The sequence below is a fragment of the Colletotrichum abscissum genome (assembly GCF_030869225.1).
Source record: "Colletotrichum abscissum strain IMI 504890 chromosome Unknown Scaffold_22.1, whole genome shotgun sequence".
In the NCBI taxonomy this organism is placed as follows: domain Eukaryota; kingdom Fungi; phylum Ascomycota; class Sordariomycetes; order Glomerellales; family Glomerellaceae; genus Colletotrichum; species Colletotrichum abscissum.
The window spans coordinates 555,709-583,299 of NW_026850121.1; the positions used below are offsets into that span (position 1 = coordinate 555,709).

Below are 27,591 nucleotides of genomic sequence, written 5' to 3' on the forward strand. Positions count from 1 at the left end.
CAAGTCTGCCTCGAAAAAGTGGCTTGACACTTCACACTTCCTTCATATGCGGTGTGATAAGAGCTGCATCCCTTATTGGAAGTACCGCATGAACCAACGAGCCAGTACATCTCATAGATGACGCCAAAAATGGCCACTAGGCCGGATGGCACGGTTGGATGGATGGCGTCTAAGGGATTCGCGGCACCGGCGGTGACAACGGCAAACGAGACATCGACTGGAGGAAAAAAAAATGTGGTACGGCTGACGTCGAGAAAGTCGAGCAATGCGACCTGCGCAACCCCCCCTCCGATTTGCTTGATGGCGGGCCACTTGACTCGTCGTGGTGGGAGACATTGGCAATGGTACGCGGGGATCTAGAACGTGGTGAGGGGAGACAAGCCGAGAAGCCAAATGCATCATGTGCATACCAACGGCGGGGCTTGCATGAACGTTTTATTTTGTGTGCCGGGCCTTGCCAGCCCATGGTGTGAAGACAACGAGGGATCAACACATGAATGGTGGTGTACGAGCCACACGACCCCGAGGCGGAGCTGTATCGGAGACCGTCACCGCAAATTCGTTCTGGGCGAGGAGGCCGAGAATCAAGCTCGAAGCGGCCAACGGTAAACTCAGTCGGTCAGCGGGACAAACTCAGAAATGCGGAAAGTCTGGGCATTGATACTCCCTTTTTACCGCCTCATTTATCGCTGACATGGTAAACATTCAGGTCTCGCAAACATCGGATTATTACCCTTTATTCGATGTTGCTGCGCTCAACTGTGGCCGGAACTCTGACTGACGGCAAGCCATCTCAGGTTGGGGAAACGAAGAGATTCGGACATAGCTGCTTTGCTTGACCTGGGTTACCTTGTCAGCAAAAGGCGCGGACTCATCTCAAATGCCTCCTCTGGTTAAACTTGGCGGCCTCATCGCTTTACTACGGTGAAATGCCTGCACTTCTTCGTGTGTCTCAATCTAGCCCCCACCTGCATCAAACGAGAGACGGGTTTGTTTCACCTACGGGCTTCGTGGATCAGCAAGCACCAGCTGAGCTACTGATGGGTGACCGATAATGCGCTTGAGTGGCCGGGTTATTTGCGTTTAAACTGGTGTGCTCAGTAACACCGCGCACACCACAGCTCCAGTACTGGCCCATCTGATCGAGCTCCGACGAACTGTGCAATCGTGGCGACGGGATGCGTGGGCTGAGACGAGAGGGGAGTTGATATACTCCGGCCGGTCCCGTTTGCAAGGCCCCGTGGGTCCGCAGTCCGGGACAGCGCTGTCAAAGCTGTATCTAATACTCGGGTGATCAACGTCACACGAGTTGAATCGCGGGGATGTATATGGTTATTGAGATTCTTTGTCCCAAACGGGCGAAATGCAAGATCAATGAAGGCGAAGCAAGCAAGCCGGGCGAGCCGGCGAAGTGTGTCCAAATCATTGGCGTACTCTGCTACATCGTTATACCGACCGGTGAGATTATTGTAGATTCAGGGAATGCGAGCCGTGGGAGCCGTGTCGCGGTGGTTGCAGTTTTCCGTGCTGTGTCAATGTTTCACTCCACAAAGCCGTTATGAGCTAGACGCCCCCAGGCTGTCTGTCTCAGATGGGAGACGACGGCATGGGCGGCTCATCGAACCAGCGGGATAGGTATGTTATCTAGGTACAAGATATCATGTGCGTGTGCTCGTGAGGATGCCTAGTTCTAGTCATTATGTCCGTATGGCCATAGCCTTCTTTGTACATTTGACGAACTGATAGACACAACGGATTGTATCGTGCTACCTGGCTGCAGCAGTAACGACAGGTTGCAAGATAGCAGATGACGTAAAATGGACGGACCGAGGATGGCATATCGAACGGTCAATGGATCTCCACTGCTTGGAAAGGAAATAAAGTACGATCATGCGCATACGCAAAACAGGCCGGGGGGGGGGGGGGGGGGGTTTTTTGGTTGCCCTTGGGGGGGTTTTCCGCCCCCCCCCAACCGAGCCCGGGATGGGGACATGAACAAAAAGGCAAAAAAAGGGAACGGGTGGACAGGTGGGGGGGGGGGGGGGGGGGGGGGGGGGGGGGGGGGGGTGATCTATCGGTTGCCGTTGGCAGGTCTCTCAGCCACTGCCAACGCAGCCCCGAGTATGGTACATGACAAGAAGGCCAAGAATAGGAATGCTGTGACAATGTTGGGTGGCGCTGGGCAGATTTGCCTTGGACGGGTTCGAGGCATGTAGGCGACTACTATGGTGGTGATACTTCAACATTCGGTCAGTACGGAGTTGGTACGATCACCTACCTAGGTAGCGAAGGTTGCAAAGCAAGGTACCTACTTATCTCTTAGAGCCTTGCCTGAGGTAAGTAGGTACGTTGGAACCAGGGAAAACCTGCTCTGTTCCGTCAGCGTGAACTTGGAAGGCGCCATCTACCTAACCTGAGGTACTTGGTGCTTGCTTGCCTTGGCCTGAAGTTACAAACATGGAACTGGAAGGAACGAGGGTGGGATGATGTTCCTGCTTGCTGACTTCCCGTTCTATTCGATATTCGATGTACCTTACCTACATCACCTAAGGTAAGGTATGTTTTTTCTTTCCAAGACTTCTTCTGTCTTACGTAACGTTCTTGCCAGCGAAGATGGATGTCAGTCACGATCCTGATTCTTGGCCGAGAACCGACCAGACACTACAACATAATTGACAACTCAAAAGACCCAACCAGATCTGCCGTCTCGGGCCTTCAGCATACAGGCACAGATACATCAATACGTTCCCAAACTACCGACCCGGAGCAATCTGATTCGGCTGCACCCACCCGCGAGATTCCTGGTGCTAGGATTCACGCCAGGCGATCCGATACGATACCAGTCATCATTGACACCATTCCCAGCCAGGCCACCAGAACCTTTCACCTTCCGTGCCCCTCCGCCTCCGGTCATGTGTATCTGAGACTGCAACCACGGCCCCGTTTTAAACCAGGGCGTTCGGCTGCTCGATGCTGCAGTTCGTCGAGACAGATCAGGGAGATGATGGCGAGGTGGCCTGCGCTCTGCAGCGAGATCGGGGAGATGACGATTTCGCCATCTAAGTCTTTTAGCCAAGCAGGGCTGCATTCGTCTACCCGTACGAAGTACCTACGTGGTCTGATGAACGCATTCGCTGTCTGCCGAAGATTCCAACTGCCAACTCTATTTTACCTCAGTCAAGACAAAGCCTAGAAATGGTAATTTGAAGTGTTATGGGATCCGCGTGAACCTTGCTCGCTATCCTCATCATCGCCCAAAACCCCACTTAGGCGACAAGAAGCGATACCATCGCGGATCTTGAATTCGAGGGGCAACGAACGCCCGGCTCCGAGTCTCCGTCCCACAGCAATGAGCTGTTCTCCGGCTGCCGGGCCTCTCCCTGGAGCCACCGCCAGCATGACTGGTCGCAATGTGGGTCCACATGAGAATCCGCTGCAAATGCGACTTCCCAACCTAGGAAGTAAAATCAAAGCAGAGATAGACCAGGAATTAGCTAACAGGGTTGTGAAGGACAGTTCTGACTGAGGTACGCGCAGCCCGCATTTGACAGGGCTTGGTGGTGGCATCTGACGGCATAAGTCGACATTCATTCGGCTTTCACTTCATGGGCATCCTGGATATCGAATCGCATTCCACGGGTGGCCCCTTCATCCCAAGCCAACCCATCCCATGGAATTCCAAACCGATCAAAAGAGCGGTCGGCCACCTCGAGCAGACGAATTCGGTTGACCTCCCGATGGCCTTCCAACGACATCAGGCATGTCGATCAGCTAGATGTTAGGACAAGATCGCGCCGTTCAGGGGCACCGCATAGTGGCCAAGCATGACTCTCCGAATATTAGCCTTTCTGATTTCGGTCTCGTTGTCCGTGACGGACTGACTGTCCGCTGTCGCCCGTCAACCAGCTCGGAACGTCTGTCATGGCTTGCTCAATGTCAGGCACAGATATTGGGGCGCAATCATTCATCACCTAATTTACAAGCTAGGTACGCTTCAGGCGAGAATGGCCAAGTGGTTAAATGGGATCGCGATGGTAGCGCCGCGCTGGAACCCCACGGAGCCAATAGTGGCCGACTCGGACGGCCCAAGGCTCTTTGTTGAAATGAAGGCCGTGTCCGTCAGCAATTTTTAGCTCGGCAGTGGCCGTAATTTGCCGTCCCTGCGCATCTGCATCTGGTCCCCGTCACGGATGGTCACCCAAGCAGCAAGCAATGTCCAAACGATGGCGGGTACTTTGTGCGAATACAAACCTCGCTTCGTTGGGGATATGCTGTGCTGCGTTCGAGGGGTCTGGTCTGGGAATCCGGCGGGCTAGAGTCAGCCGCAAGTCCTCTTGGCAGGTCTAGAGTCTTGATGGACACGCGCCCAAACGGAGCTGTTGATGGAGTGTCGTTTGGCGTTTGGCGTCTGGACTCTGGATTCTGAACTTCCGAAAGACTTGATTGGGGAAGCCGTCGGGTCAGCAATGTGTGCCTATTTCCAGGCCAACAGTCAGGACCGGACGGTGGAGGGGATTTAATGTATCCTGTTCTTACGCTGTGGTCCTGAGAATCTCGAGAGGAAAGAAAAATTCCCGTAGGTGACCTCTGATCATGAGAGGCAGGGGAACGGCCCCCTACATCCCCGTCAGTCCCTGTCTGTTGACCAAGACTGGGCCTGGCGGCAGCTAGGATTGTTTGGATCAAATATGCGGAATGGGTCCAAGTCAAGGGCCTGTGGATCTCCGATTGATTGGCAGTTGCACAGTGTCGGGCGGCTGTTGTTTCTGATTGTCATGAGAATGGTCTCTTGTCGTCTCCTACAGTGGATCCATCGTGCCGGCCTCAGTCGAGTCTTCTTTGAACGACTTCTCCTTTTCAGGTCTGCTACCGTTACGACGACAGTAACGCGGCGCGCCCCCCAGAAAGGAGAATCCTGTATCCGTACGGTTACCGAGTGGCGCCACGCCTTGAGAGTCAAGATGCAATATCCATGGACACAAGTCAACTACGAGATACAGATTGGCGCAACCGACGAGTGAACACCAAGACCGCGCTACGGGAGGGAGGCAGAGTCCGAAACATTTGGCTGCTTGCCCTGCATTGTCATGTCAATGAAGCACAAGAAGCACGCCTAGGATAAAAGGAGACAACCTAACGGTGACTGGCAGGACTGGCAGGTTACAGTACGTCTATCTACGGACACAGATGGAAATACATGGCGCCGCCTCTGCACAGTCTCGCAGGGCGCAGGCGCAAAGGCCCTCAGGCTGGCCGCCGCATATCATTGCCCGGCCTCACTTGGCTCACAACTTGACGAATGCTGGGCGAACTCTGAATGAGAGCGCGCCATCGAGTCCATGGAAGACGCGACACACTCACACGCAGTACCTCTCACACCCACACCGTTATGCCCCTCCATCAGCGCAGTCAGTTGTCGTGCGACGAGTCCAATGAAGCCTTGGGATAAGGTGCGCAGACTGATCGACACTCCCGCTCTGGATAAATCTTGCTAAGACGGTATCTTGCCTGAGTCACATGGTTTTAAAGAGGATGCAGCTAGCAGGACTAGCGGCACATCTGGACGAGGAAGCGTGAGGTAGCGTACTGGCCCCCCATTTTCTCCATCGTGGCCCTATGGCGTGGTCGTCGTTTTAATAGGGGACCACCTTGACTCCTATTCTTCCTCTTCCTATCCCCTCTCAGGCTTCTCCCCTTGCCTGCAAGCCCACACACTCGTTGGCCATGTGGATCTTTGGCCCCAAGGGTTTTCTGCTTTAACGAGGGACCGGCCATGTCTCGCTCCCCTTTGAAAAAATGACCTAACAGGACAAAGGCGCGTGTCGCAAAATAGTGAGGAATTTAGCGCATACCCTCTCTCCGAAGTTCGAGTCCCGTTTTGCAGCCGTAGTAGGCGAGCGTGGTGGTCCCTCAAAATTGCCAAGTTCCAACGACACACGCAACTCATTCGGGGGTTTCTAGCGATGTGCTATGGAAGGGACTAGTGGACGAGGTTAAAGGAACGGCACTGGGCTGGGCTGAGGGCGCGGAAACGGTGGGAATGAACAGTACAGTTTGAGAAGACGGGAGATTCCCTTCAGAACGGAGGGCGGAATATGAAAGGCGACGGTATGGAAGGCAACCGCTACAGGTTGCCCAGCCATGCCGGCACTTGGCCGCTCGTTCCAACGTTTCCCATGTGTTCGTGTAGGGCAGAGGGAGCCGGCCCATACGGCGAACGAGAACACATCTGGAAGACGGATTACGGAGCGTGAGAACGATCGATCGGATTTATGTGCCTACGGCGAGTATTTGTGCCTTTTAGGTACTGTACCAGGCGAGTATCGGGGAGCCAACCAACCAGTCTTGAAGCTCTCGTCTGGTTCTCATTGCTACCCATCCATTCATTCTCTGAGGTGGTCGTGGGAGGTGCGTTGTGGTTGCAGGGTGGGCACACCTCTACTTTTGGTGGTGTCGCGATTTGCCCTGCAAAAAGCTTGCCTATGCAATGCACGAGAATGGAGCGCATTCAACGGCATCACCCTCGAAAGGGTGGGCGGCCGCAATATGACGTCCGTCATGGGCTTGCTGCAGGACATCACGCGAGTTTTCTGGCTGGATGAGAAGCCATTTTGAAGTGAATCTGTTTTGGAATCGATATGCCACATACGCGTAGGGACTGCTTTTCTTTCTTCCGACTTTCCTGAGAAGCCTCTCGTTTCTATTTTTCACTCCATTTTTGTTGTTTTGTTTCTAAGCAGTGTGTGTGGGAAGTGGTGAGGAACCATGGAAGTTTGGTACTGCGAGCCTGTGGCGCGAGAGCATCGTATCCTTTTCATTCGTTCATGCCAGCCTTCAACATCCCCTCATCCACTTTTCGATCGTCACGGCCTCGAGGTCTGGCCATCGAATGTAACGGTACCCAATACTCCTTGGATACTTCCAATACTTTTAGCACTCTAAGAGAGGGATACAGACGGTGAACCAGAAACGGTCCAGGGAGAAAGTAGCGGTATCAGGAGAAGAGGCCTGGACTGAAGATTACAGTGCGACATGAGTCACCAAGAAGGGAACTTTATTACACACACATCCCGCCGGTGACAGGAGGCCGAGCGAAGCCTCCCAGAGTCAGGCAGTCAGCGCCAGCTGGTTCAACTAATAATATTCCTAGTAGCGAAACTGCGACGTCTGCTTTGCGAGTCTGCGAACGTGGACGGCCGCCGTCGCGGGCACCCCTTTTTTCTTCGTTTCCCTTTCTAATCCATACCTTATCTGGCTGGATGGAGACAGTCTGTTGGATTCTGTAAAAGGGACCCGGCCGGGTGCTAGGTTCCAGGCCCGGGTTCAGCGCGTATCGAAATCACCCAGCCATCTCGTTATGGTCCACTGTGAATTTTGATAATCTGTTGGTCGCGTACGACAGAACGAGAAAAGGTCTAGAAAGAAAAAACGATTTAAACGGTTGCTGGGCCGGCGGGATGCGGCGGCGTAAAGAAGGGAGCGGGAGTCTGCGGCGGCTACGATGTTTCAACACCGGTTGGTTTGGTTCTCTTCTTCTCGTTGTTCCCATTCTTTCCAACAACAAAAGATACAACGGAGCCTGTGGTTGAAGGTACGGATACCTTATCCTATACGGATAATAGCGTCGTCGCATCGGAGGGGCAACCGGCGAACGACTTTTCTCTCCTTCTCTCTACATACTATCTTTCTGGGCGCGTTGCTGCGTAGCTGCTGCGTATTAGAGAGAAGAAGCAACGAAAAAAAGATTCATTCAGAAAAAAAAGATTAACAAATGAATTAGGACAGCCACTAACGTCTGGGAATGGCGGCGGGAGTGGGTCACCATGGCATGTTCCCGGCAAAGCAGCAGGGTCCAGGCAGGGAATGGCGAGGCATGGGCATGGATGTTCATGTACCTCTGTACCACACCCCTGACGCTGTCCAAAGTGTGGAAAGGCTCGTCCTTGTACCCCCCTGTCCGTCTTTTGCATCTTGCTCGTCCTGCACTCTCTTTTCTTTCTGGGCCCCCATGTAGTTAGTATCTTGTATACCGCAGTACGTATCTAGGCGCGGCGACTGGGTCACGTACCGCTACATGTGAGTCTCTGGCTACTTTGGCTCTCTACACTACCAATACGGTTCTCTCACTCTTCCAGTCTCTCTCTCTCGCCTTGCACACACGATACGACACGAAGAAACAGAAGAAGAACGCAACACGCAGTTCGATCCCAAGCACATGCAGCTAAAGGTAGGGCAGGGTACCTGAGGTATTCCGTACGGGTCTGGCAATTTCGTCCCACTCGCTTGCGCGCAGCACGGGCCAGCACGCGACGTTCAGTTCGTTCTCCTCTGACTCTCTGGCAACGCAACTGAGAGCGGGAAACACGCCAAAAAATCATAGCGACAGGGGAAGAGTTACTAAATGCCATGCCCCACCTCCCATTTTAAGGTACAAGTACGTGTACCTCATCGCAAGCATTGAGGCACTCGCTCGTGCTGCTGAAAGTAGGGGAAACTAAAGTATCTTATCTTCTTGCTAGACCAGGGCATCTCGTACCTCAACTGGAGGCTTGATCGTGTCCCATTTCCATTTCCCGAGATGCGCATCGCAACCACCAGTACGGAGTAACATCTCAACATGGAGATCAGGTAAGCCGCGTATGACGAGTCGAGAGAGAGGCAGAGATTGACCCCAGGTACGGAACAGAAGAGATAGAAATAAGCAGGCCGGAAAAAGAAAGGTAAGTGATGCCATGCCATACACATTACGCAGTATTGAATGCTATGTGCAGCAGCCTCTGGTAGGTGAGTACATCCAGTAAGGTAGGTACATTGGTGACAGGGCCGCGACAGCGAGGGAAAGTACCCCCACTAAAAAGTATCCGTTTGGAACGGCTTCTTTCCCGGACCCCTGTCCTTCATCGCATGCTTGTTGAACCTCACACACACCACACTCGCGACTCACCACTCACACACCTTGGACCTCTCTCGTCCTCCTCACTTTCCTTCGCGCCCAAGCTCTCCAGCAGACCAGCAGACCTCCCATCCTCGTCGCACTTGCCTGCGCTCTCTCATCAAGCTCAGACGACCACTCTGACTGGCCCTTTGCGATCCCTTCTCCCTCTCTCGAGTCTCTCCCCCATCGCTTTACATACGGTCTGATCGTACGGTACTTCGTACCCGCCATACGGTCTACCTACCTCACAGTCTTACACCGTATCGCATTCCCACCGTTCTCGTCCAAGCCATCTACCGCTCATCAACCTCCCACGCCAGTGCCGCCGTCTACCTAGACTGACACTGACTGACACACTTCCACTCATCGGTCGTTCTCTGTCTGTCTGCCCAGCTACCCACGCCTCCCTCCTTCCTTCGTCAAAGTACCTACACGCACACTCCAAGGTACCTCACCTCTATCCTACCCGGGGGTAGCCACTCACGACGGGCCCACGCCTCTTTTTTCCTCCTTCGCAAGGAACTGACTGGACCGTGTGAGCCTCCATCAACCGGGCCTCCTGGCAAGGGCAAAGCCTCTTCTCGTCACCCTCTCGCAAATAAGTACCCCCAGCAACCCGCTCTACCTCCCATTTTCTTCTCTCCCTCTCCCGTCTTTCCTCTGCCACCATTTACAGGTCTTCTTTTTTTCTTGCCATTATTCCCCAGAAGAGGTTCTATTCTTGAACTCCTTTATACCCCCAAGACCTTACACCACCCCCTCGACACGACCAATACAGTACTTTTAGTAGTGCTTTTCTAAAAGACCTTTTCATTGTGATACCCAAGTCTACCGCCTGACTTTTTGATACCCAATTCCCCTTTCCAACACCACACATCATACACAATGGCCGAAGAACAGAAGCCCGTCGAGGTCCCCAAGGAGACTGTCCCTGCCACCACCACGGCCGAGGCCCCTGCCGCCGAGACGAAGCCCGTCGAGACCACGGAGACTCCCGCTGCCGCCCCTGTCGCCGCCGAGACTGCCACCGAGACCCCGGCTACCACCACCGCCACCGAGACACCTGCTGAGGCCGGTGCCACTGAGGCTGCTGCCCCCGTTGAGGAGGCCAAGAAGGAGGTTGTCCCCGTCGAGGAGGGCACCCTCGAGCACAAGGGCATTAACTTCCCCAAGTAAGTACAGCGCGCTTCAAGATCATTGTGTCGCATGTGCTAACGGCTATTCCCCAGGAACTTCATCTACTCCAAGGAGTTCTTCTGGTTCGGATCCGACGCTGTCGAGTCCAAGAACCTCTCCTCTTACCTGAAGAGCGAGAAGTCTACCGAGACTGCCCACCACAACGCCGCCTGGGCTTCCCACACCGGCAAGGGTCTCCTCTTCTTCGGTGACAAGACCGCTCCCCAGGGTGTCATCAACTTGGTATGTTTCACACTATGACTTACACCAATAATATCATGCTAACGACTATTCTCTAGGCCGATGCCTCTGAGCCTGCTGCCGATGGCGCTAACAAGTTCCATTTCACCGCCAAGGGCCACAAGCACACCTTCAAGGCTGCCAACGCCGAGGACCGCGACAACTGGATCTCCCAGCTGAAGCTCAAGGTCGCCGAGGCCAAGGAGCTCGCTTCCACCGTTACCGAGACTGAGGCCTACAAGACTGCACTGGAGGCTTTCAAGCCCGCCAAGAAGGAGGAGAAGAAGGAGGAGAAGGCTGTCGAGGCCCCCGCTACTGAGGCTGTCACCGCCACCGAGACCCCTGCTGCTGAGACCGCCGCTGTCCCCGCCACTGAGGAGGCCGTTGCTGAGACCCCTAAGGAGGAGGAGGCCAAGAAGGAGGAGCCTAAGCGTCGCTCTGCCAGCCGCAAGCGTGCCTCCATCTTCGGCAGCCTGCTCGGCAAGAAGGAGGAGTCTAAGAAGGAGGAGAAGGAGGAGACTCCTGTTGTCCCCGCTGTCGCCGAGACTCCCAAGGAGGAGACCCCCGCTGTCCCTGCTGCCACCGAGACCCCCGTCGCTGAGGTCCCCGCTGTCGAGGCCCCCGTCACCCCCGCTGCTGAGACTCCTGTCGCCGCTGCCACTGAGACCGCTGCTGAGGACAAGCCCGTCGAGGCCGCCAAGGAGGAGAAGAAGCCCCTTCCCACCAAGCGCAACAGCATCTTCGGTGTCTTCGGCAAGAAGGAGAAGAAGGCTGCCGCCGCTGTTGAGGCTGAGACTCCCGCCCCGGCCAAGGAGACCGAGGTCACTCCCGCTGCTGAGTCCGCCCCCGTCATTCCTCCCGTTGAGGCCACCACTCCCCTCGCTGTCGACGTTGCCAACCCTGGCACCGTTCCCGTCGAGAACAAGGAGGTCACCCCCGCCACCAACGGCGAGCCCCGCCCTGACCTCAAGGAGAAGCGCAAGTCTTCCCTTCCCTTCGGCTTCGGCAAGCGTGACAAGTCCCCTGCCAAGTCCCCTGCCCACTCCGACAACGAGGAGGCTGAGAAGCAGGAGAAGACCAGCGCCTTCTCCAAGCTCCGTGCTACCATCAAGGGCCGTGGCAAGACTGAGAAGCCTGCCGACAAGCTCGAGAAGACTGAGGAGAAGCCCGAGGAGACCCCTGCTGTCGCCACCGAGACTCCTGCTGCCGAGACCTCCAAGGCCACTGAGGAGCCCGAGAACAAGCCCGAGAACGTCGCTTCTTCCACTCCCGCCCCCGTCACCGCCGCCGCATAGAATGCGAGATGGGGTTCGCTGTCTCTTCGTCGCAAGAGCCAGCGTCGGTCGTCATGATCAACTGAATGAAGCAAAAAACGTATAACAAAACGCCACAAAAAAAGTGCAATAGCATCGGATTGAGATTCGGAGGAAGAGCAACATCACGTGACAACTCATTTCACTTGGATGGGTTTGTCTGGAATCGGACCTGCATTTCAAGATACCCCGTCAAGACTGGTTCTACCTGATACCCTTTCCTATTTCCCTCTTTACACAGCACACGCATCGGAAGGCGAAAACTGGCGGGAGGTGATTCCGTTCCACTTTCAGTCGTTTCGAAGTCATTTCTGCTCCTTGTTTTCTTGTTTTGATTTTGTTTTCCACAAGTATCCTGCTTTGATGCTTTGATACCCAGTTATACCCGTCGCTCCAGACAAGAACACGAGAAGAAAATACCCACGACAAAAAATTCGAAGCGCCTTGGTCCGACAAGATGGACGGACCTCTTGTGTGTGTTGGTTCATATCGGGCTAGGGTCAGGAATCGTCAGATTTGAGTTTGGAGATGCTGTTGGTGGAAAAAGACTGCATGGAACCGTCTGTGCTGGCCACTAGGGCCGGTGTCAGCTTGTTCGCATTCACTTAATACTTAATAGAAGCTCGTTGCGTGTTGTCTAGAATCGTGTGTGCGTTCCCCCTTGATCTCTTGCGCCATGTGACACTTGTGACATGTGAGTCAATTTCCTGTGGCTCGGTCTTGTTCGCTCTGCCGTGTACACGTAAGTCATGTCAGTCAGGCCCGTCCGCGTCCTCGACGTTTTGACGTATAAGTCTAGTTTCGATAACGGTCAGTCAGTTATTGTGTCTAAGCATGACAGGTCCAAGCTCACTTACTTCAACTCCGTACCCCATCCTTTTTCACCACGCGAGCTCCGTCCGGATCGAGAGACTGTCGACTTCGTGTTCCAGAAGGGGTCAGTCGACAAGCGTGAAACGGATGCAACGCTACGCGATTCTATGGCCGACTCGTCGTCCATGTACCCCAGGTTTCTGATTTGCGTCAGATGAAGCTGAAATGGTAAGGCAGATTGTCAGATCGCGATTGAGATTGAATCGAGAGGTGCCTTGCGTTTGTCTATCGCTTGGCATCACATGTGGGCTGGGTCACATCCGCTCTCGAAGACCGCAGGAGTCGGGACGCAGACCCAGGCAAGGAAGGGGTGAGATGCGATCGGATGCAGAGGAGGAGCAAGAACTTCATGTCAGTGCGGAAAGTGACGGCGAAGGCGAAGCGTGCGCCTCTCTTCGTTCTTCGTCTGGCCTCGTGTTCGAAGCACGAGCATAGGTCTCCTCCTTTGAGGGGGAGGCGAACGGATGGACGGACGGATGGATCTCTTTCGCAGTAGCTGCATGTGCCTCAGGTTCGTCTCGCCTCTTGCGTGTGTGCGCGTGTGTTTGGGTGAGGTCTGTATGTCACTTTGGCCGCTCTTCGTATATGCGAAAGGAGGGGTACCGGGGCTGTCGTTTTGGAAGGTGATGTTCGTGTGAGGGTGGATGTGTAAGGTCACGGGTGGAGTGCGTGTTTGACTGATGCGCACCCAGCGCTGCGACAGGGAAAAGGCGTAGGGCCATCAGTACTTTATGGGCTTGGACGATTTAAGCTTCTTCGGTACAGCGTTCTAGTCCTCAGGATCTTGCAATGTTCCGTGTGAGAGGTCTCGGAGATTTGTACCTGGAGGTGGCTGAGTTGAGAGTCCATGGCGTCGTGTCCATTCATGAGATTGAGGTCCTAGAACTGCTTCCTCTCGTGTATGAGGACAACCCCTTGGAGTCGAGACGAGATATTTTGGGGGAGCGCGGAAGAGCTTTGATATCGGGCTGGCTATTGACGAGCTCGGAGACCTGATAGGGCGGATGAACGGTGGGCTTGGTTGCCGCTCCATGGTCATCGTGTGTGTCTTGCGAGTTCTCACAGAAGAGAGAAAGTGCTATGATCAAGTTCATCTCGATATTTGTCTTTCCGAGACGGGTTTACGTAAATGTTTTAACTTGAGCCATTTGCTATGACCAGAGCCCAGGAGACCGTTTTTGGGGGTTCTAAAACGGTACGGTATGTACGGTAATGAGCATGGTCCAAAGTAAAGATGTTATCAAAGCTTCCTAAACAAAAGAACGAGTTTTCTTCCCCTGTCTGCCTAGTCTGTCTGTCTCTTGGGATGATGTTGGACAGGCTCAAATGCCTTGACCAATCAACGTCAGTCTAAAGAATTCTCTTTCGAAATCTGGGAATGATCTCGTGGATCGTGAGATAATGACTTGCATACTTAGATTAAGGAAATGTTACGACGGGCGGGGATGCCGAGGGTTGAAGTTGGATGTAAAGTCGGCGCGAATCTCTGTTATCCACATTGCTAGGGTGGGTCGATATCCGCACATGCAGGTCTAGACTCTATTCAAGACTTGATAGTGGTGGAGAAGGAGCTGTGGGCTTTTTTTCTTTCCCACTTTATCTTGAACCTTTAATCCTGCTTGTGGGTGTGGATAATGCGAGTAAGTGTTTTCCTGTGGTGGAGAAGGTGATGATGTATTCAGAGGAGACAACGGAAGCAGGTCCAATTTTGAGGTGTTTGAGAGATCTTGAGAATGGAAGCATCAAGATCATGGTCGATATACAGTGTGAGCAAAGTGACAGCAAGTATCCGTAACGTTAGGAAAGGAATAGCAATATTCAGCCTTCGTTATGGGAGCTCGGAAGCGCGCACTCGCCTCAGGCCATGCTGTGAGGCCGATAATTAGGTGTAGAGGGGAAGCAACGCAGCAGAAATTGCAGCAAATGGCAATAAGGCAGAGGCATGCTGGAACCTTCGATGCTTTAGCGAAGCTAAGCATGGTCAGGAACGAGGGCTGTCAACCATTCTGGCTCGCCACTTTCCCCTCAGCCAACGACAGGAGCGAACAATTTTAGAATTGTATCTAAACACCTAAGAACTTCGCAAGGGATGTTGGAATTTCCTCTAGAACCACCGATGTATTTCCTGCGTGTGTTCGGTGAAGAAGGCGCTTATTGCTTCACTCCAGTTTCAACTTCCTTTGGACGTACCTATCCGTCTGTAAGTAAAATCTTGGCCCTCTCCTCAGCTGGAGGAGAGCACCTCAAGTTGATCCTCTGATTATTTGCCTCAGCATGGAAAACGTGTCACGTGTCTGCTGATGCTCATAGCCTGCCCATAGGTCTGACCTCCCACAGCTAAGGCAAGTCATTAGTGCTGCATGAGACGGTGCTGGTGTAGTCCTGGTCAAGGGCAGCCGGAATTCTCGATGTTGAAGGTATAAGACAATACCAGGTAATGACGGACGACTAGAGACTTTCGCCTCGTTCAGCACTGGTCGTAGCCTGTCTCTAAGCTTCTACGAATACGTCGAAGGTGGCGAAGAGGCTGGCTGTATACTACCTTCACTTGGGCACATGAATACAAAGAGCAACAGGAAATAAGCACCGCAGAAGGACTCATACACAATGTTGGATGGACCGATCTAGTGAATACTGCAGAATAAACGACGCCGCAAAGATGATTACTGCTATAGGGACATTTGTGACCGTTTGAGACAACTTAAATACTGAATCCTTTGTATTAATCTGGGGAAAAAACATGATGTTCAAGATGAGACGAAATTCCTATAAGTTACGGTTCAACATGAGCCCATGAAGAAAAGCTTGACCAGATACAATAGAAACCTTCACTTTTATGAGAAGAACATTGCGAATTCAGATGCTATGAGGCTGTTATAAGGGACTCTTGGCTCAAATATATACGTAAGGCAATCTTAGACTTGTAGCTCTGAGGAATAAAGCCAGAAGAGACAATGAATGGACTTTGACGGTACTTGTGTTCTGGGGCTCTCGAATGATCAAAAAGCAAGTGCGTACATACGAATTTACTGGAAAAGCGGGAAGTCAGATGGTCTATCATATCAAGCGCCTCCTTATGTCCAATCCTTGGTCTTCGCTTCATTTGAAGTTAGATAAATCCTCGGAGGGCGGCATGCATGTTTCTGAAGCACTCGACGCAGTATAAATGATTGGAAGAGAGTAAGTTGAACTCTGTGCTCTCGTCAATTGAATTTGGAGCCCCTGGCTTCGAGGGAGACCCTTGGACAATCGAGAGCGCTCGTAGTCGTCTTCAAACGAGTTCACTGGCCAAGACAGGCAAGATTCTCTTAACAGGCATTTACTTGATCAAGGAGCTCAACTCGTTGAAGAACCTCAGAACTTGAGTGACTATTTATTTCAATGAAGAGTTGGTGGCTTATCAAAGTGCTTGTTGATACTCAATTTATCCTCTTATCCCCCTGAACTTGGCTTTACTGCTCGAACCAGAAGCTGATTGGGATTGTATCTCTGTGGCTTTCGTAAGAAGTAAAATCCAGCAACACTCTTCTCTATTTGTGAGCCTTGAAGCCGCGATGGAACTTGAATGGTCATAGCTTCCGATCGATCCATGTTCCAGCGAAACAGCAGCAAAGCTAGAGCAGCCTTCATGGTCTTATGTCAAGCTGCATGAACTAGAGCCTACTAAAGACTACCATAAAGACGAGAGGAATCAAGGCACATAGAAGAGGCTGTTAGACTCAAAAACATAGTCGTTCACTCAATCTCAAATTCCATTTGATATTGCATCTAAGGGTCTCGGCTCGATCACATGGTGACAAATACCAAATGAACGTCAACTCACTTTATTCATGTTGAGATATTTCAGAGAAGTAAGAAAAGGTCGAGAGAAGCAACAAGAGCGACCAAGACATCTTAAAGCAATAGCATACAGCCCTCTGTAGAATTACTGCTAAAGTGGTTCCAATGTACTCCTTCACGAACGGCTGACTACAGTCGCTGTTAAAGTAGGCGTCCTTGAGGTGAAGTTGATCAATCCGAAAGTCGATGCTTCCGTACAGTGCAGAAACTGTGCGGGAACGGTCCGCATTCCCACTTTAAAATTTCCATGCCAGGCGCAACTGTAGGAAAGCCGGCGGACAAAGTTTGGGATCTCTTCCATTTGGAAACTGCAAAATCAACCATGGATATTCTCAAAGTGTTGTCGCGCGGCATAAAACAGCCTGCTAAGGGTGCCAAGAACGCGAACAAAGGAGCGGCCAACCTGCCATCCGCCGGCAACCGAACGAACCCCCAACTTTTCCATGACGAGGTGTCTTCAGCGCGGGGCAATAAGAGGAAGCGAGGCAAAGAAGAGATCGAAGAGAAGGAAGAGGAACAACTGCCCGAGGTCGATTTCTTCGCGCCCCCCAAGTCCGAAACCCCTAAAGAATCCGAAAATGTCAAACAGCCCGCTGCGAAAGCCAAAAAGGCCGACAAGGCGTCTTCTGTAAAGGCGACTCTGCTCCCCGAGGACGAGTGCCGACAGATCCTTCGCTCCCACCGACTGAAGCTTACGCTCCTCTCCGAGCGCCACAAGAAGGCCTCCAAGGTCACCAAGAGCAAGAAGAAGAAGGTCGCTGTCGAGGTTGAGAAGGAGACGAACCAGCTGCACCCGCAGCCCTTGACCTCTTTCCGCGAGCTTCGGACGAACTACAACATTGCGCCGCTGCTGGCGGACAACCTCACGCATCAGGGATTCAAGGTGCCGACCGAGGTGCAGCTGGGCGCCTTGCCTCTGTTGCTGAAGCCAGAACTGGCACTGAAAGAAGTGCCGAATAATGAGGAGCTTGGAGATGTCTCAAAGGGTGTGGATTTCCTTGCCGTTGCGCCGACAGGCAGTGGAAAGACGATCAGCTTCCTGATCCCCGCGATCAACTCCATCATGCATAAGAGAGAGTCCGGCGATGACAAGGATAAGCATGATTTGTCTGCGATCATCATTGCGCCGACAAGGGAGCTAGTTTTCCAGATTGTGAACGAGGGACGCAAGCTGGCCTTGAACTCTGGCATCAAGATCGCCGGCATGAAGAAGGGCATGCGCTTCGCAGTTGCGGAAGAAGATAAGGCCGAGAGCGAGGATGAGGACGAGGACGAGGACGAGGAAGAGGAAGAGAGCGGGAAGTCAGAAGATGATGAGGATGAGGACGAGGACAGCGAGACCGAGCAGGTCAAGTCAAAGTCTGTCGTAAAGGCTGACATCCTCGTCACAACACCCGCACTATTCTACAACTTCCTTACGGCGTCGTCAAAGAAGGATCGCAAAGTTCCGACTGTAACATCATTGATTCTTGACGAGGCGGATGTGTTGTTGGACCCCCTATTCCGCGAACAGACCATGGCGATCTGGTCTGCTTGTCCTAACCCGGAGCTGAGAACTACGTTCTGGTCTGCGACTTTCGGGTCAAACATTGAGACTTTGGTGACTGAGGCACAGTTGGCGAGACCAGCATCCAAACCGTTGGTTCGTTTGGTAGTCGGTCTGAAGGACACGGCCGTCCCCAACGTTACACACAAGTTGATCTACACCGCAACTGAGAAGGGAAAGCTATTGGGTCTCCGCCAGCTCCTTCACCCCACAGCAGGAGACGACTCGGGACCACCTCTCCGGCCTCCGTTCCTGGTCTTCACCCAGACCATTGAGCGCGCCACGGCCCTGGAAGAGGAGCTCAAATACGACATCCCCCTCGCCGCCGGCGGTCCCACCAGAATCGCCGCCCTGCACAGCGGCCTCGCCGACAAGGCTCGCGCGAACATCATGCGCCGCTTCCGCGCCGGCGAGATCTGGATCCTCATCACGACGGACGTGCTCGCGCGCGGCGTGGACTTTGCTGGCGTCAACGGCGTCGTGAACTACGACGTGCCCGGCTCGAGCGCCGCGTACGTCCACCGCGCGGGACGAACCGGCCGCGCGGGCCGCGAGGGCGGCGTCGCCGTCACGTTTTACACGACGGACGATATCCCCTTTGTCAAGACGGTCGCCAACGTCATCGCCGCGAGCGAGAGGCAGGCGGGCAAGAAGGGCGAGGAGGCGAACGTGCAAAAGTGGCTGCTCGACGCGCTGCCGAACGTGAGCAAGGAGGACAAGAAGAAGATCCGGGAAAAGGGCGTCGAGGCGAGGCGGAGCCACGGGGCGGCCATGATTTCGTCAAAGAGTAAGTGGGAGAGGCGCAAGGATGCGAATAGGGAGGGGGCCACGGCCGCGAATAAGATTCGGATTAAGAATGCAAGGAGGGTGGGTGATGACGAGGCTGGCGCCGAATGGGGCGGTATCGATGATTGAGGGAGCAGGTTTCCGTCTTCAAGAAGGCGTTGAAAATAAAAGCATTTTTTCTTCTTGCATTTGGATAGCGGCTGGTTCGCACTGGTGTGTATTGCCGTTGATGTGGACTGGCAGCTGGATGGCTCTATGTAGGCCCTCTCATCTCAGAATGATCCCAGCCGCTTGACGTGGAACAAATTTGAATCGAGGCGTGAGGCCGCGAAAGTGTCGTTTGAAGGCAAGCTAGGAGGTCATCAGTTGAAGACCTTGCGGTCCGTTTTCAGGTGAACGTGAGAAATGCGTCAGGTCGTTCTTTTGCTATCCCGTGAATATACACACACTTCCGAAAAGGGGTTGGTTTGCTTGGGAGAGTACGTGAAGTGAGGAGGAAACAAACACTTCTCGTCGATTGGACAGAATGCATAAGAATCTGACATAAACTCTTTCTGCTTTTGATGGAATTGACCTGATTAGCCCAGAGTCTTGTAATCTCGAAGTCAAGAGTTGGGTTTTCCCTCTTACTCTCGAATGTATGACTTCATCAGATGGGTGGTATATTCAACATTAAAATGGAAAATAAATAGACAATGAAATAATAGAGTTGAAAACACGCCGGCGCCTCCTGTAGACTGTAGAGAATGTAGAAGAAGCGATGTTCTTCACAGCCACCATCATCCATCATCCAAACATTTAAAAGCTCTCCGTCTTTCCACATAATCTTCTCCTTCCCCCCTCCACCAACACACCATCCGGCTTTAACCATACTGCTGCCTCAACGGCAACTTCCTATCAAGCGTATGGAAAGCCTGCGTCCTGGGGGTATACGGCACGACCCCGACCCGCGGACTCGCCGGCCCGCCCTTGGCATGCCAATCCCTCATCTCCCACTCCCTCCCCTCCTTCGCATAATCCACCGGCGAGCTGCCGTCGCTGCTTCCCCTGCCATCATCGTCCTCGTCGCCGTCGACTTTGTCGCCCGCGTTCGGCCACAGCACGTACAGCGCGATGCCCAAGTTGGCGAGGTAGAGCGCGAGCATGTAGACCGTGACGGCAAAGGTGCCCTTTGCGAGCTGGCAGCTCTTGTAGGCGCTAAAGGGGCGGGCGTAGTCGCACGACTTGGTGATGTACCAGGCGATCGAGGACGGGTAGCGCGGGTCGGCGTGGTCGGGTCCCATTTGGCCGTAGACGGAGACGGTGTAGAGGGCGACCATGGCGACGTTGATGCCGGCGGCGAGGAGGGGGAACCAGAACTTCATGATGAAGGCGACGAGTTTGGTGAGGAGGAGGAAGAGGGTGATGACCGAGATGGCGACGTTGAAGTCTGTGAGTCTGTGATTTCAAAAGGTTTAGCTGTGATGGTCCTTTGGTAGAAGGGAACAGAAGACGGCGAGGACTCACGTTCGTGTCCATACAAAGGGGACCTTGGGGTACGGCTCATAGTTCGCGTAGGCGTAGAGAATCATCTTTGGGTTCGAGTTGAAGCCGTAGGCGTGCCCGACCTCCCAGAGCTTGGTCCGGTAGAGGTCCGGCTGCGCGATGCCGAAGAGAACGAGGAGCGGGACGAGGCCGGCCAGCTCCAGCGGCATGAGCGTCCACATCCATTTCCGCAGCAGCCATTTCCTGTGCAAGATCTTGTACGTCATCTTTCCTTCCTCTCCTTCTGCTCTCCTCCGTTTCTTATCGTGTATGCGTGTTTGATGAGAGGTGTGTCAATGCCCGTGTCGCCTGAGGGGGTTTTGTCCTCTTAATGAAGTCGTTGGGTTGTAACTCTCTCCCCTCTCTGTGCCTCTCTTTGCCAAGACTTTTGGGGGTTTGAAGTGAGTTCCTTGTATTCCTAGGCGCGGTTGTTCGCCAAAGCAAACAATGGGGTTTCACATTGGCCAAGTACCCAGCACTCGAACGCAATGAGAAGAAGCTCGCGATCAGCCTTGCGGGATTCGAGCTTTGCTGTCGTCTTCGTCGTTTCGACAAGAGGTCGAATCTTCAATAAGAGTGAAGAGTGAGAAAAGGGGACCACGAGTAAAGAATGAGCCTCTCAATGGGTCGGATGGGGGCAGGGTGACAGTTTAAGGGCCATATCTCCCTCCCTTCTGCAGGTCAAACCATTCGCCGCCGCCCATTTGCTCCATTCATTCATCGCCATTCACCTATCCAAAGAGGGGGCCAGGCGGGCGGGTGGCCGGGTAAGCTCAGGGCAATGGGGGTTGAAAGGGTCGCTGAGCTGCATGTGCCGTGGTTGACCGACGGTGCGCCGTCACAACGGGGAGGTCCAATGAGGAGCGGAGGTGATGAGGGATGCTAAGCGCCGAGTTCGAGAGGGGCCGTTCAATTGGTCGGCCCCCGTGCGGATGAGCCAATGGGGGCGGCAAGATGCGACGTTGCGCACAATACCCGCCTCGATGAGAGCAGGGGGGAGGGGGGCTTCGGGGGCCACTGCTGTTGCAGTATTGAATGCCAATAGGATTGGCCGGTGAATGGGAGGTTGGTTGGCCATGTTGGATTGCACATAATTACTGCAGTACGGACTACGGAGTAGGTGGGTGAGCAAGGTGAGATCAGCTTGTTCGTGCTATGCTGGTGCGATGCAACAGCAGATGCAGCAGGATACCAGCAAGAAAAGTCAGCAAACTTGTCCTTCTTTCTGCAGAAGACACACGACGATGGATGCTTCATATCCCGGAGGTTGAAACCAACAACGTGATTGTGATGATGCTGGAACCGCGCATGGGGTCCATGATGATAAGCGCCCGTTGGGCACATCTTCCCACGATACCCGGATCCGAGAAGCCGGCACCGTACTGGCACGTTGAGGAGTGCCTTGATACCCCAGCTCAGGTAAGGATCGACTGACGACCAAATACCTTAGGAGGCAATCGGCTGGATTAACCATCAACCCGAGCAGGCCGCATTCTGATGACCATCCACAATGTATGCCTGCCAGCAAGTGTGGCGAAACACCAAGCAGGCAGTATGCACTACATACTACATGCATTCGCTTGTTCAGCCGGTGTGCTGGTCGACCGAAAATAAGCCTCTATTCTGGCTCTGGTGGTGATCGGAGGAGTGTAAGACAAGGCTGGAGTGCAGTCGTACAAGTGGGTGCATCCCACGCTTGCGGGCTTTTTTGAGCTTATGTGAGCGACCATCTGATCTGCCGGCAGTGAAAGGATGCGGTTGCCAAAGAGATATTAATAGAGGGGCAGAGAGGGATGGGAAAGTACCACGAGAACCAAAATGCGATTTCGGGGCCGCCAGGTTCTTCAATCCTTAGTCTTGGCCGCGAACGTGTATTGCCACTGTCTATCAACATCGATCGTGTCGTTTGACTTAAACCCGAGTCTCTAGTAGAGTTTGAGCTGTCAAACTAGACTTGACAAGCGTGCACGCAGATCAGTCGGACGAACCATGCGACCCGCTCAACTATGCTCGCCAACAGCCACAAATGCCAGGTCTTTGCAACGTGAACTGCGGCGATCCGTATATCTGGCTGCCTGGCAACAAAGTCGGACCGCTGAAAGACAAGTATTGTGTCCATCAACGAATAGCTGCGTCACTGATAGGTAGATGATCGGATTATCCGTGAAACTAAACTCGGCCGGAGCCGATGGCGCCTTGTCGCTGGATCGGAAATGAGAATCCCATGCGTACAGAGAGAGGTTTGAAACGAGACAATGTTCCTCGCGATGGACCAGAGCACATCTCCTTCTCTTGATGCGAGGAATGCTGCATATTTCACATCGGAATTGTGATCCCCGCAACTCCGACTGGCATTGAAAGGTAATTGAGACCGGGAGACCATTTCTCCTTGCGTCATGACCAACGGAACCAAACCGTTCGATGATACAAATGATCAGGTATTTGCAACCCGCGACTATCAAATACGGTGTCGAAAATGACTGGCCTGCTGAGGTTGCACAAAGTTCCGCTGGATTCGTGGCATGCGTTGTTGAGGATCGGGAGACAACGATAAGTCCGATGTTCGACTATTTTTGAACAACGCAAATCCAAAGACTAGACATGAACCTCGCTGTCCAGTAGTTTTGCGAGTGACTTAGGGATGTGAGCGATTGGTTGGTCATTGAGCGAGTATCGCGGACCGTATAACGGGATAAATCGTCCGGAGGGTTTATAAGCATTCCTTCCTGGCGGAACATCCAATGGGAGGGCCGACCGAGAGCAGTAACATTTTACGTGGCAGGGATACAGGTCGGGAATAAGGCGTATGAGATGGATGGAGGAAAGACACCCTCTGTCACCATACATCTTGACCGAGACAAGGTCGCGAGAGCTATTGAACGGGAAGGGGTCCCGCGCAGGTTCGAAAGCATAGGTAGTGCATTCTCCCTGGCTGGGAATGTAGTCTTGTATCCCTTCACCGACAGTCGCGACTCGGGGCGGTGCCCGGATCCGAGGTGAGACTTGGAGAGTCTGAAATCCAACGTTGCCTCGTACGGGGAACAATGTGCGACAGTATCACGGTCCACGGCCTCACGGTTTTTGATCTTCTTGGCGCCAAGGAGATAGCAAAGCCCTTGAACCACCCTGCAAGGCGATCAACACTATGGGTTCAGTGGTTCAGTCGCGAGTATGTAAGCCACATCTCTGCTTGTCTGGTTCGAGAAAGTATTTCGCGATGACGGAATGCGAAGCCAAGTGCCGGGACAGTTGCTGAATGTATAGCCCAGCCAGCCTAGTCTTCCGCACGGAGCCCGGAACAGACAACAGTAGGCCGGCGTCATCGTATGATGACTGCTTTGGGGTGACAGCGGCGTCACTGCTATGGACGCAGGAGATGCACCAGGCGCGAGGTATCTGCATGAGGAGAATACGGATAGAGGCGCTACTATCTCGTCCTTTTTCTCCCGAATCGCTTGAGGACGAGGAAGGTGTCTTGGTCGAAGGCAGTTGGCGCATAGATTGATACAGTACGGAGTATTCCAGGCTGTGTTCTTTTGCTTGTTCTTTTGCCAGGTGGTGCCTCGTCTCTGGGGTAGGGATATCAAAATTCGAAAGTAACGCCCGGATGCGAACAGCAACTGAGACAGATTGAAAGACCCATGTCGCAAAGCTGCTGAACGTTGATCTGCGGGCAATAGGTTGGTACCTATTCGAAGGTAGGCATCCGTAGTTGGATGTTGACATGTCAAAATGTGAGATTCACACTTTTGGGATGTTGCGGCGGTCAGGCTGGGGGTCACGGAGCCGCAGCATTCAAACAGGAAATGAAGACTTAACGACTGGAGGAGCCTGCTTCTGCATCTACGTCTGCAAGCCAACGACGTGGAAGTTGACACTCGTGAGTGAGCTGTGACTGCTTCCTGACAAGAGACTGACAGAACTGACAGGAGCTTCCTTCCGGATTGGGGCCAATGAGAATGGCAGGTGACGATCATCGATCGGCGAGCTCGGAGTGGGGGCGACCACGGTCTGGACCGCGCCAGTTCGAGACCGACAGGGGAGAGCGGATGACCAGGGCTCTTTCCCTTCTGGTACGGATCCATTACATGGTCAGGTACCCAAGTACTAAGCGGAACCCTGCCCTGCCCTGGGACGTGTGGAGTGGAGCTCCCTCTCGGATCCATTGATCCATTGATCCAATCCCAATGCTTGGCTCGTTGTTGGCTCTTTCCCATCCAGACATTTCGAAGCCATCCGTCGGGTTCGCTTTGCTGCATCTACGCCGTTGCTGACGACGGCGCAACCTTTCGGCTAGGCTTGTGGAATGTTCAAAACCCTCTTCTTTGATTGAATGCGAGAGACATCCTACCTTGAGCACACACACGGTTTATCTTGGGCATGCACCAGATTGACTCGGACTGACGTATGCCCTCTGCCAAGTGCCGGGCGTCACGGAAAGTTCGGCGGGTACCTGGCTTGCCGCTTGAGAAGCTATCTTGATACAAGCGCTAGTCGCCGTCTTCAGCTTTCATTCTTTCTCGTCATCCAGTAATGGATGGGTAATGACAGGGAATAACGGCATAGCATGGCAGTTGCGCGGGATATGCAGGCAGCCCGCAGAACTACGGGGCGAAGCGAGAAGCCGCGAGGACAGAAGCGGACGGATCTTTGGGTCTGTTTGCTCTTGAAATGTGCGCCGTGTCGGTTTCTTTCTTGTCATCGCTTCCTGTTTCGTTTCCAGATGACTCAAAAGAAGCTGCGCCTGTCTGCTAGGATGCATTCCTATGAGGTGGAGTGGGTGAAAAGAGCGAGATACGCGAGCCGTTGCCCGGCCTTGTGGAGAGATGAAGAAGATCATTTGGCCGGCGCAAGTTGTCTCCAAGTTGCATTGGCAACATGTTTACTGTGTATGCCGAGCCATTAGATATCTGCACAAGATATTAACATCTTGTGTATCTGTAAAGGTGTTGTAAATCTCCAATTCTCCATACGCGGAATGACCAACTGAGGTGGGCCAAGCTTGGGCCTTTTGGTGGACAACGAAACCTTACCTAACTGCGTAGGCTTTATTAGGGCCGTGGAGACACGAAGACAGCAGATTACTCACGATTTGACTTGTACCTGTCTTGGAAGATAATCGGACACTGCCGGTGATACCTAGTTGTGAAGTTCCAATGGTTAGAAAAGGTCACCGAGTTACGGCTGGGTTGGCGATTGGCATGAGGTAAAGCAGATGAAGTTGGCTAGGTCGTCTGATGCCTGGTGTGGAACTGGGAGTGTCCATGTCTGGAAGCAGCAAAGCCAAGGTTGGGAGCAATGTCTTGGCCAAGGCGCAGAACCCAAGAAGTCCAGAGATTCTAGACCGGGTCCAAAATACCACGCTGCCGTCCAGTCCATCCACAATGCCACCACCACCACCCCCAGGCCCCAGCTGTGCGGCGTGCCTGCAGTGCGGTCCACGGGCTACCTATGGAGTGCGGATACCAGCCGACAGCTCCGCCCCCAGTCCTAGTCTCCGCCAGAGCCTTCATCCCATCCGCCCTTTCTTTTTGATTCCTCACACCCATTTTAGGTTGTTCCTCACATGTGCAGAGAGAGGGCTACCTGTGTGAGCGCAACGGGCGAGCTCGTATATACACCGGCACACAACTTGTGTCTTGTCATCGCTGGACGGCCCGCTAGTCCATTGGGATCGAGGAGCCTTCATTCTTCACGTCAACTGATGCTTCCGTCAGTGCTGTTGACGACTGGGCTACCTTACTCACTTACTCAGGAAAGAAGACAAGATGAGATGCATAGATGGACATGGAGTATGCGTGTGTGTGCATATATGTATTTGCCAGTGTCAAGAGCGATGGAAGGAAGTGAGTGGAAAGGTAAAGTAGTGAGACGAAGCAAATGGCATTATCGGATACATCAATTCTGGTGGCTTGTGGTAGTAATGTAGCTAAGGTACGGAAATACGCGATGCCGATCGTACCTACCTACCTACCGTGCCTACCTATCAAGAGAGATAGCAAAGGGAAGGAAGGACGGGAGAGGACGACCTCGAGTTGGGAAGAATGAACGGGAAGGAAGGAGTTCCGCAGCGGGATAGCCCCGTTGGAAGGAAGGCTCGAAGTATGCACCAGGTATCAAGGGTACGGTTCCCATTTGTTTGATAATTCCACCTCATGGTCACCTCTCGTCATGCATTTCCAATTCTTGTCCAATTCGCTTTCCCAGTCCCAAACTCCCACGTCTTTTTTTCTCTCTTTTCTTTTTCTGGTCCCTTCCACAGACCCCGAGCCCCCAATCTGCCATACCGCCTCGGCCTTCGAATTACCTTAGTTTGTTACCTGACGGCCACTCACAGCCTGACCAGACCAGACCCCCAGTTGCACATCATCCCCATTTCTGTCACTGCCAGCTGCCAAGAAAGGAGCCGACGTACATACATTCGTCCTTCTGCAAGGTCCTCTGCAGTTTGTTGGACTTCTAGACTCTCCCACCTCACACGTTAGATCCATTCGCATAATCATGCCCGCCCACCTACAGTAATAGTTACTAGTAGTCCACCCCCCGGCGCCATATCTCAGCTTTTTTTTCGCGGGACCATTCCAATCCGGTCCAAGTCCCAAAGGTCCTAAACCGGACCAAAGCACGAGAGAAGAAGGACAGACGTTTCCCCAAACATTAACCAATACACGGCGTGCCCTCGCACTGACTCCTCTTTCGACATCGAGATTCCCATTCCGCCTTTCTGTACCATCTCTCGATTCCATCCTACGTCCTCGATCTCCACGTACATCTTCTTACCTATCCACCGCTCCAACCATCGGAAACACAATCAATCACCTTAACGCAGCATCGCAGAGCAGTCCAGTCAGCACCTAGCAGCAGGCCACCAGACCAGACCAGCAGAGCACACCTCGGAGCCATCGCATCGTCAGCCGCTCGCTCGCCTTACGCCTCACTCACACCTCAAGTCGTCTTCAACGGGCCGCCTGCCTACCTTTACCGCTCCGACCTCTACGGGCTTGACCTTGCTTTCTCGTCTTGCGGCTTGCCGCAATCTGACCAGAACTGCACGAAGCACGTTTGAAGGCACCTTCGTAGCCACGCCTTGCAGCAGCAGCAGCAGCAGCAGCAGCAGCAGCAGGTCCCCTTCGTTGTGCTTAAGTTCCAGTAGCTTCAGAACCATCACATTCGCCCGTGCCATCATCTCATACACCGCACCTCGTGTGTGGTGTAGATTGCAGGTACACCCTGGATCGCATTCGACCTCATCCTGGTAATTCATCTCTTTCCTTCTACTCCCTTCTAGTCACGGCACTTGATCGTTTGCTTCTGCCGTCCCTTATGCCTTATGACACTCAACGGCGGCTGCCGTAGTG

The 27,591-nt window shown here is 53.3% G+C and overlaps 9 protein-coding genes across 9 annotated transcripts; 7 read left to right on the plus strand and 2 right to left on the minus strand.

Moving 5' to 3' along the window:
* Positions 1-2,617: 2,617 nt before the first annotated feature.
* CABS01_09362 (uncharacterized protein) lies at positions 2,618-3,063 on the plus strand (the record flags this gene model as incomplete). The annotated part of the gene is made up of 2 exons (XM_060542719.1): positions 2,618-2,914; positions 2,980-3,063. 2 exons carry the CDS (start codon positions 2,618-2,620, stop codon positions 3,061-3,063), a joined length of 381 nt encoding a protein of 126 aa, XP_060400446.1.
* Positions 3,064-6,141: 3,078 nt separating this feature from the next.
* Positions 6,142-6,615, plus strand: CABS01_09363 (uncharacterized protein; the record flags this gene model as incomplete). Its single annotated transcript, XM_060542720.1, has 1 exon — positions 6,142-6,615. The coding sequence occupies one exon, from the start codon at positions 6,142-6,144 to the stop codon at positions 6,613-6,615; it is 474 nt and encodes a 157-aa protein (XP_060400447.1).
* Positions 6,616-8,445: 1,830 nt separating this feature from the next.
* On the minus strand, positions 8,446-8,745 carry CABS01_09364 (uncharacterized protein; the record flags this gene model as incomplete). Its single annotated transcript, XM_060542721.1, has 1 exon — positions 8,446-8,745. The coding sequence occupies one exon, from the start codon at positions 8,743-8,745 to the stop codon at positions 8,446-8,448; it is 300 nt and encodes a 99-aa protein (XP_060400448.1).
* A 1,075-nt stretch (positions 8,746-9,820) lies between these two features.
* On the plus strand, positions 9,821-11,646 carry CABS01_09365 (immunogenic protein; the record flags this gene model as incomplete). The annotated part of the gene is made up of 3 exons (XM_060542722.1): positions 9,821-10,107; positions 10,165-10,354; positions 10,411-11,646. The coding sequence occupies 3 exons, from the start codon at positions 9,821-9,823 to the stop codon at positions 11,644-11,646; spliced, it is 1,713 nt and encodes a 570-aa protein (XP_060400449.1).
* A 5,053-nt stretch (positions 11,647-16,699) lies between these two features.
* Positions 16,700-18,838, plus strand: CABS01_09366 (DEAD/DEAH box helicase; the record flags this gene model as incomplete). Its single annotated transcript, XM_060542723.1, has 1 exon — positions 16,700-18,838. The coding sequence occupies one exon, from the start codon at positions 16,700-16,702 to the stop codon at positions 18,836-18,838; it is 2,139 nt and encodes a 712-aa protein (XP_060400450.1).
* A 734-nt stretch (positions 18,839-19,572) lies between these two features.
* On the minus strand, positions 19,573-20,460 carry CABS01_09367 (uncharacterized protein; the record flags this gene model as incomplete). The annotated part of the gene is made up of 2 exons (XM_060542724.1): positions 19,573-20,146; positions 20,216-20,460. 2 exons carry the CDS (start codon positions 20,458-20,460, stop codon positions 19,573-19,575), a joined length of 819 nt encoding a protein of 272 aa, XP_060400451.1.
* Positions 20,461-25,799: 5,339 nt separating this feature from the next.
* Positions 25,800-26,162, plus strand: CABS01_09368 (uncharacterized protein; the record flags this gene model as incomplete). The annotated part of the gene is made up of 1 exon (XM_060542725.1): positions 25,800-26,162. The coding sequence occupies one exon, from the start codon at positions 25,800-25,802 to the stop codon at positions 26,160-26,162; it is 363 nt and encodes a 120-aa protein (XP_060400452.1).
* A 242-nt stretch (positions 26,163-26,404) lies between these two features.
* CABS01_09369 (uncharacterized protein) lies at positions 26,405-26,545 on the plus strand (the record flags this gene model as incomplete). Its single annotated transcript, XM_060542726.1, has 1 exon — positions 26,405-26,545. The coding sequence occupies one exon, from the start codon at positions 26,405-26,407 to the stop codon at positions 26,543-26,545; it is 141 nt and encodes a 46-aa protein (XP_060400453.1).
* Positions 26,546-26,734: 189 nt separating this feature from the next.
* Positions 26,735-27,386, plus strand: CABS01_09370 (uncharacterized protein; the record flags this gene model as incomplete). The annotated part of the gene is made up of 3 exons (XM_060542727.1): positions 26,735-26,751; positions 27,071-27,250; positions 27,314-27,386. 3 exons carry the CDS (start codon positions 26,735-26,737, stop codon positions 27,384-27,386), a joined length of 270 nt encoding a protein of 89 aa, XP_060400454.1.
* Positions 27,387-27,591: the final 205 nt, after the last annotated feature.